General features: G+C 40.4%; 1 protein-coding gene across 1 annotated transcript in view; it reads right to left on the bottom strand.

The window, feature by feature from the left end:
- EIF4E3 (eukaryotic translation initiation factor 4E family member 3) overlaps nucleotides 1–627 on the bottom strand; it is a 42,373-nt gene extending 41,746 nt beyond the window's left edge. The window contains 1 exon segment of the mRNA XM_028518057.2: nucleotides 434–627. Coding sequence (XP_028373858.1) covers nucleotides 434–555 — 122 coding nt within the window. The 5' untranslated portion in view covers nucleotides 556–627.
- Nucleotides 628–14,805: the final 14,178 nt, after the last annotated feature.

The following is a 14,805-nucleotide window of genomic DNA, read 5'->3' on the forward strand; positions in this document are numbered from 1 at the left end:
AACAAAAAACAACCCCCACCCCGTGCCAAATGGATAAGAACTCAAGAAGATAAGTACGGCCGCTCCCGCTCCGGTGGGGGCGCGGGTGCGGGGACCTCGGTGCTACCCTAGTACTAACACCGCACACTCCCAAAGGCGGGTCAACTTTCCCAGCGCTGTCACTGCCAAGGTCATGTCGCGAGCTCCCCAGAAACCATGAGGGGTGACCAGCCCTCCAACTCCCAACCCGACGTTCGCCCGCAGTCCTCCTTTAAAAGGGAGGGGGGAAAAAAAGGGAAAGTGCGGCCGAAACTTCTGGAGCTGAGCCTCTTCTCTCCCAGACGCTCGCCCCGGCCCAAACCTGCTCTGCGCCAGGCCCCGGGGCGGAGACGCGGTCTGGGCGCCCAAGACAAGGCGGTGGCGCTGGCCAGCGGACGCACAGCGGGGTCCTCACCGGTCCAGCCAGAAGGTCCAGGATGAGTGCAGCGGAACCCCGCCCGGCTCAGGCCGCTGAGCCGACAGCAGCTGCAGACCGGTCGGCGGCGCGGGGGCGGGGGCAGCCCAGGGCCCCGCCATTTCTCCGCCCCGCCTGCTGGAACGGCGGACGAGCGTTCTGCCAGGCGAGCGCGGACAGTCAACCCTGCCCAGCCCCCGTCGGCCCCCGCGCCAATCCCCAGCCCACTTCCCCACCACCTAGCTCCGAGTCCCCACCCTCGTCCCCGCCCTCCTGCGCCAAGCTCCCTCCCACTCCCGCCCGCCCTCGCGCCAAGCACCCGCCTACAACCCCGTAATCCCCGCCCGCCGGAGAAAAGCTAGCGGGCCTGAGGGCGAGGTGGTACCTTTCTGCACACGCCCAGACCCTGGGCGGAGAGGACGAACTGCGTCCCGGAGGTCTAGGCAGGTTATGGCAGTTAGGGAACAATACCGGTCAAGCGGCTGATTCGGCAGCCAGACTAGTGGTCGGCAGTTGAATGAATGGACGGTTCCGGAAAGAAGATGGGAGAAACAACTCCATGGTGATAGGAAAGGAGGAGTGGGAAGGAAAGTTGGCAGGTGACAGGAGTAGGGATGGAGGAATGAAAGGGCAGATGGAAGCACAGTTGGGTTTGACTGATGCAATGGGAACCTCTGGCCAAATATAAAAAGATAAAGAGACTGGATAAAGAGACTGGAATGCCCAAGAGCACAGATAGAAAGGGCCAGACGTGCAGAAGCCAGGAACCACTGACTCAGACCTGAAACTGTAACAGGTCAGCCCTGAATTCCTCATGGTGATTGCACTTCCCGAACTGAAATGATTTGAAGAGATTAGAGCCCCCAACCCACCCTCTCTTGGGACCACCATCTACCCATAGTGGTGAAGCCTGGCCTACAGTGTGGCTAACTTCAAAGGAAGATTCCCAAAGTCAGCTGAAGTTCTCCAGCTTGCCCCAAAGCACCTGCAAGGATGGAGGAGGAAACCAGGCAATCCTGAACACAGAGCCCTCTGCTTTCTGCACCTCTGAATAAGGAGGAAGTCCCTACCATCACAAGATTCCTCAGGGATCCTCCTAGCATAGCCCCCTTGCCAGGTCTTTGTCACTCTCTCAAAAGAAAAGTGGAAGCATGAGGGCATGTAAACACATACGTCATAACTGGCATAGGCATGGATTCTCTCTTTAACCTTTTGGCTCTAAAGGTTCCAGCTCCTCCTAGATTTTCCACCTGGCCTAATACGTTCTGCTCTTTGCTTGAGCATTCACTGTGATGGACCCTTTAAAAAAAGAAGCTGCAAATCCAGATGCACTCAGGGCCATCACACGCATGGTAAATGCTTACTAGGAATCCCAGGGTACGTACCTTCCCTAGAAGATATTTAAGTCTAGATAAAATGACAATGAAAACAAGATGACTGTTTTTTGATCCCTGCTTCAAACATATTTCTCTACAACGTATGATGCTGGAGGCAGTGACGTTTATAAAATCTTTCAAACTCTGCGATACTGGGGGTCCTTTAGGTTAGATGCACTTTAAAATTTCTCCTTTTGATTTTTTTTTTTCAAGAAAATGCAAATACAGCATTGTTTTAGGCTGTTCCTCAGCACTTTAAACTTAATTCATGTTAATCCTCACAATAATCCAGTGAGGAAGTTCCTATTATTGGCCTATTTTATTGTATGAGAAATGGAGGAAGTTAAATTAGCCCCCAGGTCACACGCCTAGTAAGTGATAGAGCCAGGATTTGAACAGAGTCTAGGCTTTTAAATTCCAAGCTCTACTCCCTCTCTACACTAAAAAACCTAACCTGTTCCCCATAGTAAAATAAGGAAAGTAAGTCTTCCTCCATTCTGAGACTATCAGTCTTTCTGCCCAGAGGAAACCACTGTTAAGTTCCTTCCAGGAAAAAAGCAAGTATGCACATAAAAGCATGCATCTAGACATATAAGTTTTATACCTGTCTACATCTTTTATAACAGAAATAGAAACCCTGGCTGGCGTAGCTCAGTGGGTTGAGCGCGGGCTGGGAACCAAAGTATCCCAGGTTCGATTCCCAGCCAGGGTACATTCCTGGGTTGCAGGCCATAACACCCAGCAACTGCACATTCTCTCTCCCTTCCTTCTCTCCCTAAAAAATAAAATCAATAAAATCTTAAAAAAAAAGAAAGAAATAGAAGCAATTTATACCATTGCTGCACATCCTTATCTTACTGAACACTATATACTGGAAGATTTTTTTTCCATATGAAAACATACAGATCTACTTCATTTTAAGGGCTGCAAAGTAATCCATTCTAAAGAATAATATAATTTAATCATTAGCCCTCAAGATTTATGTAGTTGTAGTAATTTCCCTTTTATAAATAATAAGCAAATTTGTATTTGATATCTTTCCTCATATGTGCAAATTTATTTCAGAGCAAGTTTGGAAAAGTAGAATTTTTGTCTATGTTTAAAAATTTGATATATTTTGCCAAATTGTTGTGCACAGTAGATACATGAATTTATACATTATTAATTTGTAAATAACAGCTGATTCTGAAAACTTATATTTACCAAGTGACATTTGTTTATCAAATTCTAAGACATTGGTGGATAAGGGGGTTTTTGCTTTCTACTGATTAAAACTAGTCAAAGTGTCAAGTTTAACTCTTCCTTATATCCTTTACTACACCCTCAGCAAGAAAGGGTTAATTTAAAGTATTATATGCAGTTTCTAAAAGACAATATATACCACATGATAAATTACTTTCAGAAGTTAGAAGAACAGTCTGGCAATTTTTCTTTATTGAGTAACAATTATGCACCTCCCTCTCTTTTTTGCTTTGGCTTCCAGGATGCTCAATACTACATCTGATGCTTAATCACAACATCGATATTAACCAATGAAGAAGCATCACTATTTTTATATTACTTTATTTCTATTTTATTGTAGTGACCTAATTTCACACGTGCATCTTACACATATGCATCTTATACAACCTCTCAAACCTCTTTTGGAAGTAGGTCATATACAGAAAAAATTTTAATGACCTTTAGATTAATAAGAGGTCAGGTAATGTCACTAAGGTGAGAGGCAAGGAGAGAACAATGAGTATAACTTTCATTCCCTTACTGTTTGAAATGTGTTATTGCTCTTCAGAATCATCCTCAGAAGATAACAAATTGGGAAAATTCTTCTCCTTCCCCCTTTGTAACTGGACAGCAGGAATTAGAATTTCAGTGTAGAAAAGAAATTTATTTAAGATTAAATAAAATAAAAGATTATCTAAGCAAACCTATCATTTTACAAATGAGGAAACTGAGGCCCAGAGAAGTGAGATGACTTACCTGAGGCCACCACTCTAGGACATGACAGGAAAGGACTAGAGCATGGGTAGCTTGAGATCCAGGCCAACGTGCTTGAGTAACACGCAACTCAGATGACTTGGGATGGCAGGAGAGAGGAAGAGAAGATAACCATACAGCCCCTAGCAACAAAACAACAAAAAGGAATTGAGGCACTCATAAATAATTAAGCAATTAGCTGCAGCAGCTATTCTCCTCCCCTCCAGCATGCAGTCACCAAGGCAACTTGGGCAGGGTGCCTGCTGGTTGCCTAGTAACAGTGCGGTTGTCTCCCCTGACATGCTCCCTAAGCATCAAAGGACTTGAGAGCAAGGAAGAACCTTAGACAGGGATCATTCATTTTCCAAATGGGGAAATGGAGGCCCAGAGAAGCTAAGCAACCTGTGCAAAGTCACACAGCTATTCAGAGACACAGCCGGGCTCTCTATTTCCAGTTGCTTTCCATTGCACTAGGGCTGCCTTGGGAACCCTACAGGTGATGGGCTGTGGGGAGAAACATCTCTTCACAGTTCCACAGAGAATAAATAAATGACTCAGGCAGCAAGCAAGAAAGACACATAGGCCTTGAGCTCTCATATGCAATTAACTGGTAATCCCATCAGCCCAACTTTCATCATCACCATGGCAACATGGGTGAGGTGGGTGCTGGTTGCCTAGTAACAAGTGGTCCTCTCTCTTCCACTCACATCAGGCTCCCTGGGAGTCACAGGAACAGCAGAATGTTGGAGTTGGAAGGGAAGGCAGAGATCCTAACTAAGTCTCTTTCTTTGATCAATAAATAAACTAAGGGTTTGGGGACACTGCACAAGGTCACACAGCCATACAGCTAGCTAATGACAGGGACTCATTCTTGGCCGGCCAGCCTTTCCTGAACCCCCTCCATTTATTGTCTCTGTCACAGCACCGTGGGAAAGGAAGCTTCACTCAAAGTGAAAACATTTAAGAGAATGTCTGGTGGTTCCCTGAAGGTATTTCTACCACTTGTCTAAATGTGGCTATGCCACACACAAGGCCTGGCATACAGCACTATGCACAGTTGTAAAAATCCAGGGTCTCTAGAGCCAGAAAACCTCAGTCAAAGCCAGCTCTCCCCAAATCTGGCAAGTTTCTTATCCCTCTGTGCCACAGCCTCCACATCTGAGAAATGGGTATCCTGACAGTACCTACCTCTCAATGAGCATAAAGATTAAATGAGAAAATGAGCATTAAGATTAAATGAGCACTATGATTTAAATGAGAAAAAGGACAGCAAGTAACTGGTATATATCCAGTTGGCCAAAAAGTCCGTTAAGTTTTTTCTGTAAATAAAAGACACATTTTTCATTTTAACCAATAACTTTATTGATTTGGATATTTTGAGAAGGTCAGCTACCTCCCGCTATTGGCTTCTAGTGGGTACAGACCAGGGGTGCTGCTAAATATCTTCCAAGGCATGAGATAGCACCACAGCAAAGAATTATTTGGCCAAAATATCAATAGTACCAAGAAACTTCGCAAACTACTTTTGACATGTTCAATCAGTCACAACACTTTTTTTGCATTTCAGTCGCATTTTTACCTTTGTTGAAATAATAAAGCATAACATGCTGAAAGTGTTATGTATCTTCTTCCACCTTCAATATTAAAATAGCTGAACAAAAATTCATCAATTTTGATAAGTTCTTTTAAAATGCACACTTATATGACAGCTGTCACAATACAATCTAACAAAATTGTTTTAATGTAGTTAAAGACAACTAAGCACTATTAAAGCCATGGCACAGAAAAAACTAAACAAATTTTTTGGCCACCCCAATGTATGATGCAGTAAATGTTAGGTATTCATTTATCCTACACTCAGTAAGTATTTGCTGCATGTCTGCTATGCAAGTTCCTTGTCCAGGGCTCTTGAGATTCATTAGTAAGCAATGCAGAAAAAGAAATCCCTTTCTCAAGGAGCTCACTTTCCAGTGGAATTACTAGTGTGTGTATGTGTGTTTAACTTTTTAAATAATTTTTGAATGGGTGAAGGAACTTATTGGCAATATCCTATGTTACTGGGCTCCTTCTCAAAGTCTGAGAAGTTTCCTGTTTACAGGGAGTGATGCTATAAATATGCACAGCTGTCTTTTAAGTCCGAACGTCTTTTTTCTTTCTTTTAAAAGCTCAGGAGAAACAGGAAGGCAGTGGCCACTAGATGGCAGACCTCGGCCTCCCTAGATACAGAGCACAGATGAGAAGCACACTCTAGGCACACTTCCAGCAAAGGCAAGTGCTACAGTTGGTCGGTCCTAGGGTGGTGTCTTCAAGGGATAGGGAAAACTTGAGAATCCCATAGGACACTGCAGGCACGGAGGAGGCTGTAGCATGGTTTAAGAGTGATTGCTTTCCTGACGCTGCTTCCCACTTTAACCAAGATCCTGCCAGGGGTAAGCTGTGTGACTTCAGGAAGTCATTGACCTTTCTGGGCTCTAGATTCCTCATCTGGAACATGGAGAAAATGACAGGAGGTACCTGAAGGGGCTTCTTTGAGGCATGTGCAAGAAAATATGTTTAATGCACCTTGCAAGCTCAACAAATGTTACAGAAAAAGCTCACCTAATGTTACTCATCTAGAATCTAAAAGATCCCTGAAGAGTTGGTTCAGAATAACAAGTGGAAGGAAAAAGGGTGAAGGAGATAGCACTTGTCAAGCATTTGCAATGAGGAGACTAAGGTACTGCTAGTCACCAATCCTGTAAAATGTGACATTAAGATTTGGTTGTCCACCCTTCATATCCAATTCCACCTGTCCACCAGACTCCGTCTCTTGTTCTCTGGACCCTTTGCACTGGTCTTCATTCTTTTCCCCAGTGGTTCCACCCAGTCTCAGTTCTCACATCTTAAGTTTCAGCTAAGCACAACACTCTGGTCTTCCTACTGCCAGCACTTTCTCCTCCAATCCAAGGCAGACAGCAGCCTGAACAACTGTCCTCAAACAATAACTTGATCTGATTGTGCCTAAAGTGCTTTGCCTGCTTCTTGCCATTCTGAGGACAAAGCAGGCTTGGCATCTTCTGGATTCTTCCTGCCTTTCCAACCCCATGGCTGTGCTCTTCCCCCTTTCTCAAAGCTTCTCAGCAGCCTTGAAGCATCTCTACAGGCTAAACCTCCCCCTCTTAAGTCACCCTTAAACCTCCAATCCTTCTGCTCTGCATGGCTGGCCTCTTCTCCCACATAAGCCTCCTAGGAGACCTCCCTCACCCTCTAGCTCCAGAGCAGTTCCTCCCCTCTATGTCACAAGCTGTACTGCTCCACTGTCTGTTCCAAAGGACTAGGCCCTCTTGTGAACCTCTCTGCCCTGGTGACTAGCATAGGGCCTGCCACATTGATTGTACACCACTAAAATCTGTTAAGATAAACTGGTTGTACATTAGCTATTGATTGAAAGGAATAGTCTGTGAATTCACCTCTCAATTTATAGTCTTTCTCTTCTGCCACTTTATCCTTTTCATGGATGGCAGATTAATTTCCTAGAGTGCACTTCCCCCTGTTACTTCTTTGCTCAAAAGCCCAAAAATGGCCTACTGTGTCTCATAGGCTGAGTTCTGAAATGTCCAGTATTTGTAATCTTCCCCATATAATCCACCTGTCTAAACGCATTTGCAAGTACATTCCTTATACTTTGGTTACATATATTTACCAATATTTACATATACTTGGAAACATACACACACATATAAAATATGTATATTTGTAAATGTATATTTAAAACATTTAAAATATACTTTTAAAATGTATTTAAATATTTTAAATATAAATTTTCATATTTATAATATATATTTATAAAATATATGTGTACACACACACACACACGCACAGGTGCATTCTCTTCCCCTTGGTGCATCTTCAGGTGTGCAATGACATGAGCTAGTGAGGGCTGGTCTGTGACCCTCCGCTCCATGATTGTTTTTCCAGTTCCCAGAGCAGTATCTGGTACATGGAAATTCAACTTTATCGAATCAGTGATCCACCTAATCCCCACTCAGTAAATACATGCTCTCACACCTCCATGCTTTTTTCTGACACCATTCTTTTCTTTTCTGCCCACCAAAATTCTCCAACCACCCTTCAAGGACCAGGTCAAGTTATATTAGAGATCAGTCACTAAATACAACTCTGAAGGGGGCAGGAGATCCAGAGCTCCAGAGCAAGTGTCCAAACTACTTTCCTTAGGAATCTCTTGCTGTAGTAAAGGGGAAACTGGAGCATAACCATGTTTTTCCTTGGTTAAGAAGAGATGATTTCAGAAACATTGGCTCCATGACCAGCCTAAGAATTCAGATGAATGGGCCTTTTTTGTGGCTGCATAGGATTGTTTACTGATTGCAAGACCAATGATTCCCATAACCAATTCCTAGCGTTGAGCATTTAGATTGTTACCAAGGTTTGTATCCACAATGCACCCCTGTGATAATATGCTCTATAAACTACTGGTTCCTTATCAAAGGGTAGTTATTAATGCTCCCCCAGGCTATTCTACCAAAGATATGAGGACTGATCAGATCAGAAGGTGGAACTGAACAGGAAAGCTGGTAGGCATCAATTTGGCCTTCAGCAGTTTTTAAAGGAGAGGAAAATATGGACAGTAAAAGACAATGTGAGCAGAATAAAGTCCAAACTGTGAGTCTGAGTCCACCCTTAACAGCTATGTGATTTGGGACCAAACATTTAACCTCTTTGACTCTCCTTTTTTCTTTTCATTTTCATTTTCACTTTATTTTATTTATTTATTTTTAATATTTTTATTGCTGTTCAAGTACAGTTTTCTGCCTGGTCCCCCCACCCCTCCCTACCACTCCAGTCTTCCCCACCTCTCTCCCCTGTTTCCACCCCGCCTTGTTATTGTCCATGTGTCCTTTATACTTGTTCCTGCAAACCCTTCACCCTTTTCCCTTTTAATCCCTTCCCCTCTCCCCTCTGGTCACTGTCAGCCTGTTCTCAATTTCCGTGTCTCTGTGTCTACCTTTTTCTTAACTGAACAATGAGTGTGCTAACAATACCTGCTTCACAGGGCTGTCTGGTAGGGAGGTCTTCCATACACCGTATGATGTTACACAGTATGTGTTGCTGTTTCCTGTCAGAATTTGAGCACTAAGTCTCCGAAAACCCTTCCTCAGTCCTGGTGTGCCCACGGAACGCTGCCTGTTCCACCTGGTTTTCTGCATCCATTGTGGGGCCCTCCTTCCCCTCTGGCAGCTGACAAGGGCTCACATAGTAGCAAGTCAGAATTGCGCTGGTTATCTCTTTACAGCTAAGAAGCTGCTTTAGCAGTAAGATTGTGTTTTGCGCTTTCAATTATCACTCAGACATCATTTAGGGGAACATTTTGCAAGCCAAGACTTTGAGGAAGGGCACTGTGCTTTCTAAGTTTAAATAATCACCTCATATAAACAACCACATCAGTAAAATACAGTATCACAAATAAGCAATCCTGATACAGAAAATACCAACTTACACAGCAAAATACTAGGAGGTGGTAAGTTGTGTACAAAATTACCTCCTGCACTCATTTCCTACATCAGCTCTCTGGAGGTGAGGGGCTCGCCTTACAGTCCTAACTGAATATCACAGAGATTGTTCATGTAGTGGATACTCAGTAAGTATAGAATAATGAATCCTTCTATAATTAAAACATTCATTATTTAGCCCTGGCTGGTGTAGCTCAGTGGATTGAGCGCGGACTGGGAACCAAAGTGTCCCAGGTTCGATTCCCAGCCAGGGTACATTCCTGGGTTGCAAGCCATAACCCCCAGCAACCGCACATCAATGTCTCTGTCTCTGTCTCTCTCTCTCTCTCCCCCCCTCCCTCCCTTCCTTCTCTAAAAATAAATTTAAAAAAAATCAAAACAAAAAAAAACATTATTCAAGTGTATATTGAGATATGTCATTTTACCTCTTAAGGACTGCATACTCTAAAACTTGAGAAGCAATTATTAATTGATAGGCAATTATAAAAGGAAAATAAGGCAATTTTTGAAATGGAGACATATTATTTGTTTTAAAAAATTGTAATTGCATACAATTTTCAGAACCATAACTACTATGCTAAGTGCTACGTAAGAATCATGAAGATACTTTCAAACTGCATTTTAGGCCAAGGAAACCTAAGCAGTTACTTAATCTCTTTCCTTTTACCATCAACAGGAATTGCATATTCCAAAACAGAATGATGCTATCAACTTTAAACCCCCTTTCCTGTTCATTTTCATTTGTTATATATAATGCACATAATGTTAACTTGCCTGTTATGTAACTTATATTTCTTTAAAAGTTTCTTAGTTTCTTTGGTAAGATAGTATCTTTTTTCTGGGAAGTGAAGAGCATGCACATATCCATCATATTTGATGTGTTAGAAAATGTGGTCTCTAATGGGGATTATGATAAATATGGTACTCACAGGTCATTTTGCACATGGGTTTTGTGTTTCAAATGTTTACTGCCATTGATAATGACCTTGGAGATAGCTAAGAATCATCTTTGTCCTTTCAAAAGCTCCCAGGTCCCTCAGATCTGAACTCTGAGTTATTCTAACTTTGAATAGATTCTCTATCATTCCTAAAATGCCCAAAGGCATGTTTTCTTGTCTTAACTGGACTAAAAATTTTATATTACATGACATATAATTTAGTCAGCAAAATACAATCTTTTTCATATTATGCAAAAGCATAGTTAATGATGCAAATAATTTCCTATATTCCATTCTGAAGAAATACCATTAACAAAGCCATACTTCTTGCAAGAATCAAAATTCAGAGTAAGTGGGCATAAGCCACACAAAAAGGCAAGATTAGCAGTAAGGAAACAATCCTAATGATTATAATGTCCAGATGGAAATGAATAACTGAATCATTCCTTGTCAAATCAAATAATATTTTAATACATTGTTGTGCCACCTGTTGATTTAACCCAGCTGGAAAACATCAGAAAATGATTACAACCAGCAAAAAATAGTTTCATTTCCTATGCTTATTAGCATTTGGCCTGTGAATCCTCTCCTTTTATTTTTAAGGTAAATTTACCCCCCAAATTGTGTCTTTCCCTCAAAAGCAGCCATGCTAAAAAGAGAATTAACCCAAAACTATAATTAAATTATTGAAATAAAAAAAATACTGAAACTCTTGTGTTTTGTCAAATCTTCTATCATAGAAAGAATTTAAACATTTCTTTTACCAAGTAAGCTGGTAAGTACCAGTTGTCATGGAAACAGGATGTTTTCAAATTATATGAGGAATGATGTTTCTCATCTAACTGGGTGTTCATTTCCTCTATATAGGGAGAAATTGTATCTGAAATCCTTATATTTATTTCCAGATCTACATTAAAACAATAATTTCCTATATTTTATATAGGAATACATAGTCACAGAGCCTCACTCTCATAAAAGGAGGAATTAAAATGACTTGCAAAAGAATTGGTGCATAAATAAAGACGTAAAATGAAAATAAACCCCATGATATAAATCTACTGATGCATAGTGAAGGGGTAGGAAAATGGAAATCAGAGAATATAATACCTCCTGGGATCTATTTTCTTTCAGTGACAATAGTGACTATTTTTTACAGAATGATCTATGCCAGAACAGTTCTCAGGAAGTTGTGGTGACTTGCCAACAGGTGTATTATTGCCATTACTTGGTAACCAACAGACTTCCAAGGAAGACATAGAAAAAAGGCAATGTTGTGTTGAAGAAGTTTTCCCCACTACTTAAGAAGTCAACCATTAAGAAACACATGGCATAAGCTAATATTGTGGGGTGGGATTTATAGCTTGGAGGGCTTTTGTATCCAGGAGGCAGCTTAAAATATTTTTGGATCAAGGTAACCCTAGGGACTTTTTTGTCTTTTTCACATGACGATAATTTCTTTACCTACCTCCAAAGAAAATAATTTTTTACGTTCTGCAGCCTAGAATGATGACCCTCTTTATCTAACACATAAGATAATAACGAGTCAAATGAAAATGACAACAGTTCCAAAGTATTTTTTAAAACTATTAAAATAAACATTAAAAAATGAAAAACCTGATTTCAAAGCAGTCAAAAACTCTGAACAGACAGACACCTCACCAAAGCAAATAAACAGATGGCAAGCAAGCATATGAAAAGATATTCTACATCCTATGGAATCACAGAATTGCAAGTTAAAGCAATAATAAGATACCACTACAGAGATTAGAATGGTCAAACTCCAAAACACTGACAACACCAAATACTGGTGAGGATATGGAGCAACAGGAACTCTCACTCACTGCTGGTAGGAATGCAAAATAGTGCAACTACTTAGGAAGGCAACTAAATATAGTCTTACCATGAGATCTAGGAATTGTGCCTTTGGTACTTACCCAAAGAAGCTGGAAACATATTCACACAAAAATCTCCACACAAATGCTTATAGCAGTTCCACACAAAACGTGGAAGCTAATAAAATGTCCTTCAGTAGATGAATGGATAAACTGCAATACGTCTAGACAATGGAATATTATTCAGTGATAAAAAGAAATGAGCTATGAAGCCATGAAAAGACATAAGAAGCTTAAATGCATATTAATAAAATGAAAGAAGCCAATACAAAAAAGATACATTGTGGGAATGTATCCTTTATTCCAAAAACACTGTAGAAAAGGCAAACCTATGGACACAGCAAAAGGATCAGTGGTTACTAGCGGTTAGGGTAGGGAGAGATAAATAGACTTAGCAAAGAGGATTTTTAGGGAAATGAAACTGTTCTGTATGAGACTATAATTATAGATACATGTCATTATACATTTGTCCAAACCCACTGAATGTACAACACCAAGAATGAACCTCATGTAATAGACTGTGAACTTTGGGTGATAATGATGTGTCAATGTAGGTTACTGATTGTAATAAATGGACCACTCTGGTGGAGATATTGGTAATAGCAGAAACTGTGCATATGTGAGGATAGGGTAAAAGGGAAATAAATCTCTGTCCTTCTAGCTCAAGTTTGCTGTCACCTAAAACTATTCTAAAAAAAATAAGATTATTAAAAAAATAAACCAACAGTAATAATAGTTACCACTTCATGAATATTTAACAATGTTCTATAGTTAGTTATGTCAGTGCTCCATATGTCAAATTTATGGGGTAGGTATCACCGTCATCCCAATTTTATACATTAAGGGCTGAAAAAGGTTAAATAACATCCCCATAATTACACAGCAAATGCTATGGGGTCCAAACTCAGGCTTGTCTGTTTCCAACCCTGTGCTCCTAACATTTACAAACTCTCTTTTGAAGACAAGTTTCTTCTCAATGAGGGCATCTTTATACCACATAAAATATGAAATGAACCTTTGACCTAGAGAAGTCTTCAAATTATGTTCCCAAATGTTCAAAACACAACACTGTGGAAATAGTGCTTGCGTATCTGGTGTACAAAGAGTGTGTATATCTATTGAGTAAACAATATGGTATCTAGTAAACATCAGAGTTCAACTACAAATTCACAAAAGTTTAGCATGTGCCTTAAGTCTGGTTCAGTCATCTGTTTTTGGAGAGGGTTTATTTAAGAGATATGAATTCATAGATTCAAGACACAATGAACTCCAAACACAAAAAAACATGAAGAAAATCACACCAAGGCAGAGCATAATCAAGTTGCTCAATACCAAAAAAAAAAAAAGACACTTTACAAAGAGAGAAACAAAAATAAGAATAAGAGATGACTTTTCATAAGAATAAAACAAGCCAGAAATATTGGATCAATCTCTTTAAACTCCTCAAAGAAATAAAAAACTGTAACCTTTGAATTCGATACCCAGTGAAATGTCTTCCGAAATAATGGAGAACAACTCTGCTTCCAGAAAGATTGAGTACAGATGCTTTTCCTAATTCTTCCCACTAAATACAAACTGCACGCCCCCAAACCCTAACCATTATACACATAACAAACATAAGATGACTTAAAGGTAACAAGAAGGTGCCATACCAGCTAGAAACCCAAGAAATGACATGGTGATGAGTTCCCTGGCTTTCCCTTTTTGACCCGTTTATCCCAGGCTTGGAGCTACAGAAGTTGGCAACTTGAAAAAGCCAATGAGCAGAGGCAGCAAAAAAAAAAGGCAATGAAAATTCTGTTTTCTCTAGCCAAAGAACAAGAAAAGGAGCAGTCTACCAAGACAGAAAACTTTCAGACAATAACTTCTCTATGCCAGTCAAACACCATGGAATAAACTGTGACCCCTAGCTCTACCTAAGATAGCAAGGCCAAGTGGGAAGCTTAGACTTCTACCTTCATCAAGCAGACTGGATTAAAAAAACAATTACAAGAACAATGAACCCCATGGTCCAACAATATGATCTCTACAAAAAAACTAACTTCAAATACAACATGGGTAGGTAGAAAGAACACAGGTAGAGAGAAATACCATGTAAACAATAATCTAAAAACCAAGAGTAGCTAAAAATAATATCAGATAAAGTACACTTTAGAGCAAAGATCACTAGAGACAAAGAAAGACATTACATAATGATGAAAGATCAATCCACCAGAAGATATAATGAACCCAAATACGTGTGCAGTAAACAACAGAGCCTCAAAATATACAAAAGCAACCCCTGATGCAGTGAAAGGGAGATAGGCAATCCACATTATAGATAGTTGGGAACTTCAACACCCCACTCACAGCAACTGATAGAAGTACTAGACAAAAGATCAGCAAAGCTATAGAAGAAATTAACAAAATCTACCAATAGCATGTAACTGACATATGTAAGACTTTAGCAGAACATACTTTTTTTTTTTCAAATGCTTCTGGAACATTTACTAATACAGATCTTGGTGAATTACATCTTGGACATACACCAAACCTTAAATTTCAAAGAAATCAGTAACAGAAAGACAACAGGAAAATTTCTAAACACTTGAAAATTGAATATTATACATACAAATAATCCACAGGCTAAAGAGAAATCTCATGAAAAATTTAAATACACATGGAACTGAATAAAAATTAAAA

This window comes from Phyllostomus discolor, chromosome 7, assembly GCF_004126475.2.
Source record: "Phyllostomus discolor isolate MPI-MPIP mPhyDis1 chromosome 7, mPhyDis1.pri.v3, whole genome shotgun sequence".
NCBI classification, from domain to species: Eukaryota; Metazoa; Chordata; class Mammalia; order Chiroptera; family Phyllostomidae; genus Phyllostomus; species Phyllostomus discolor.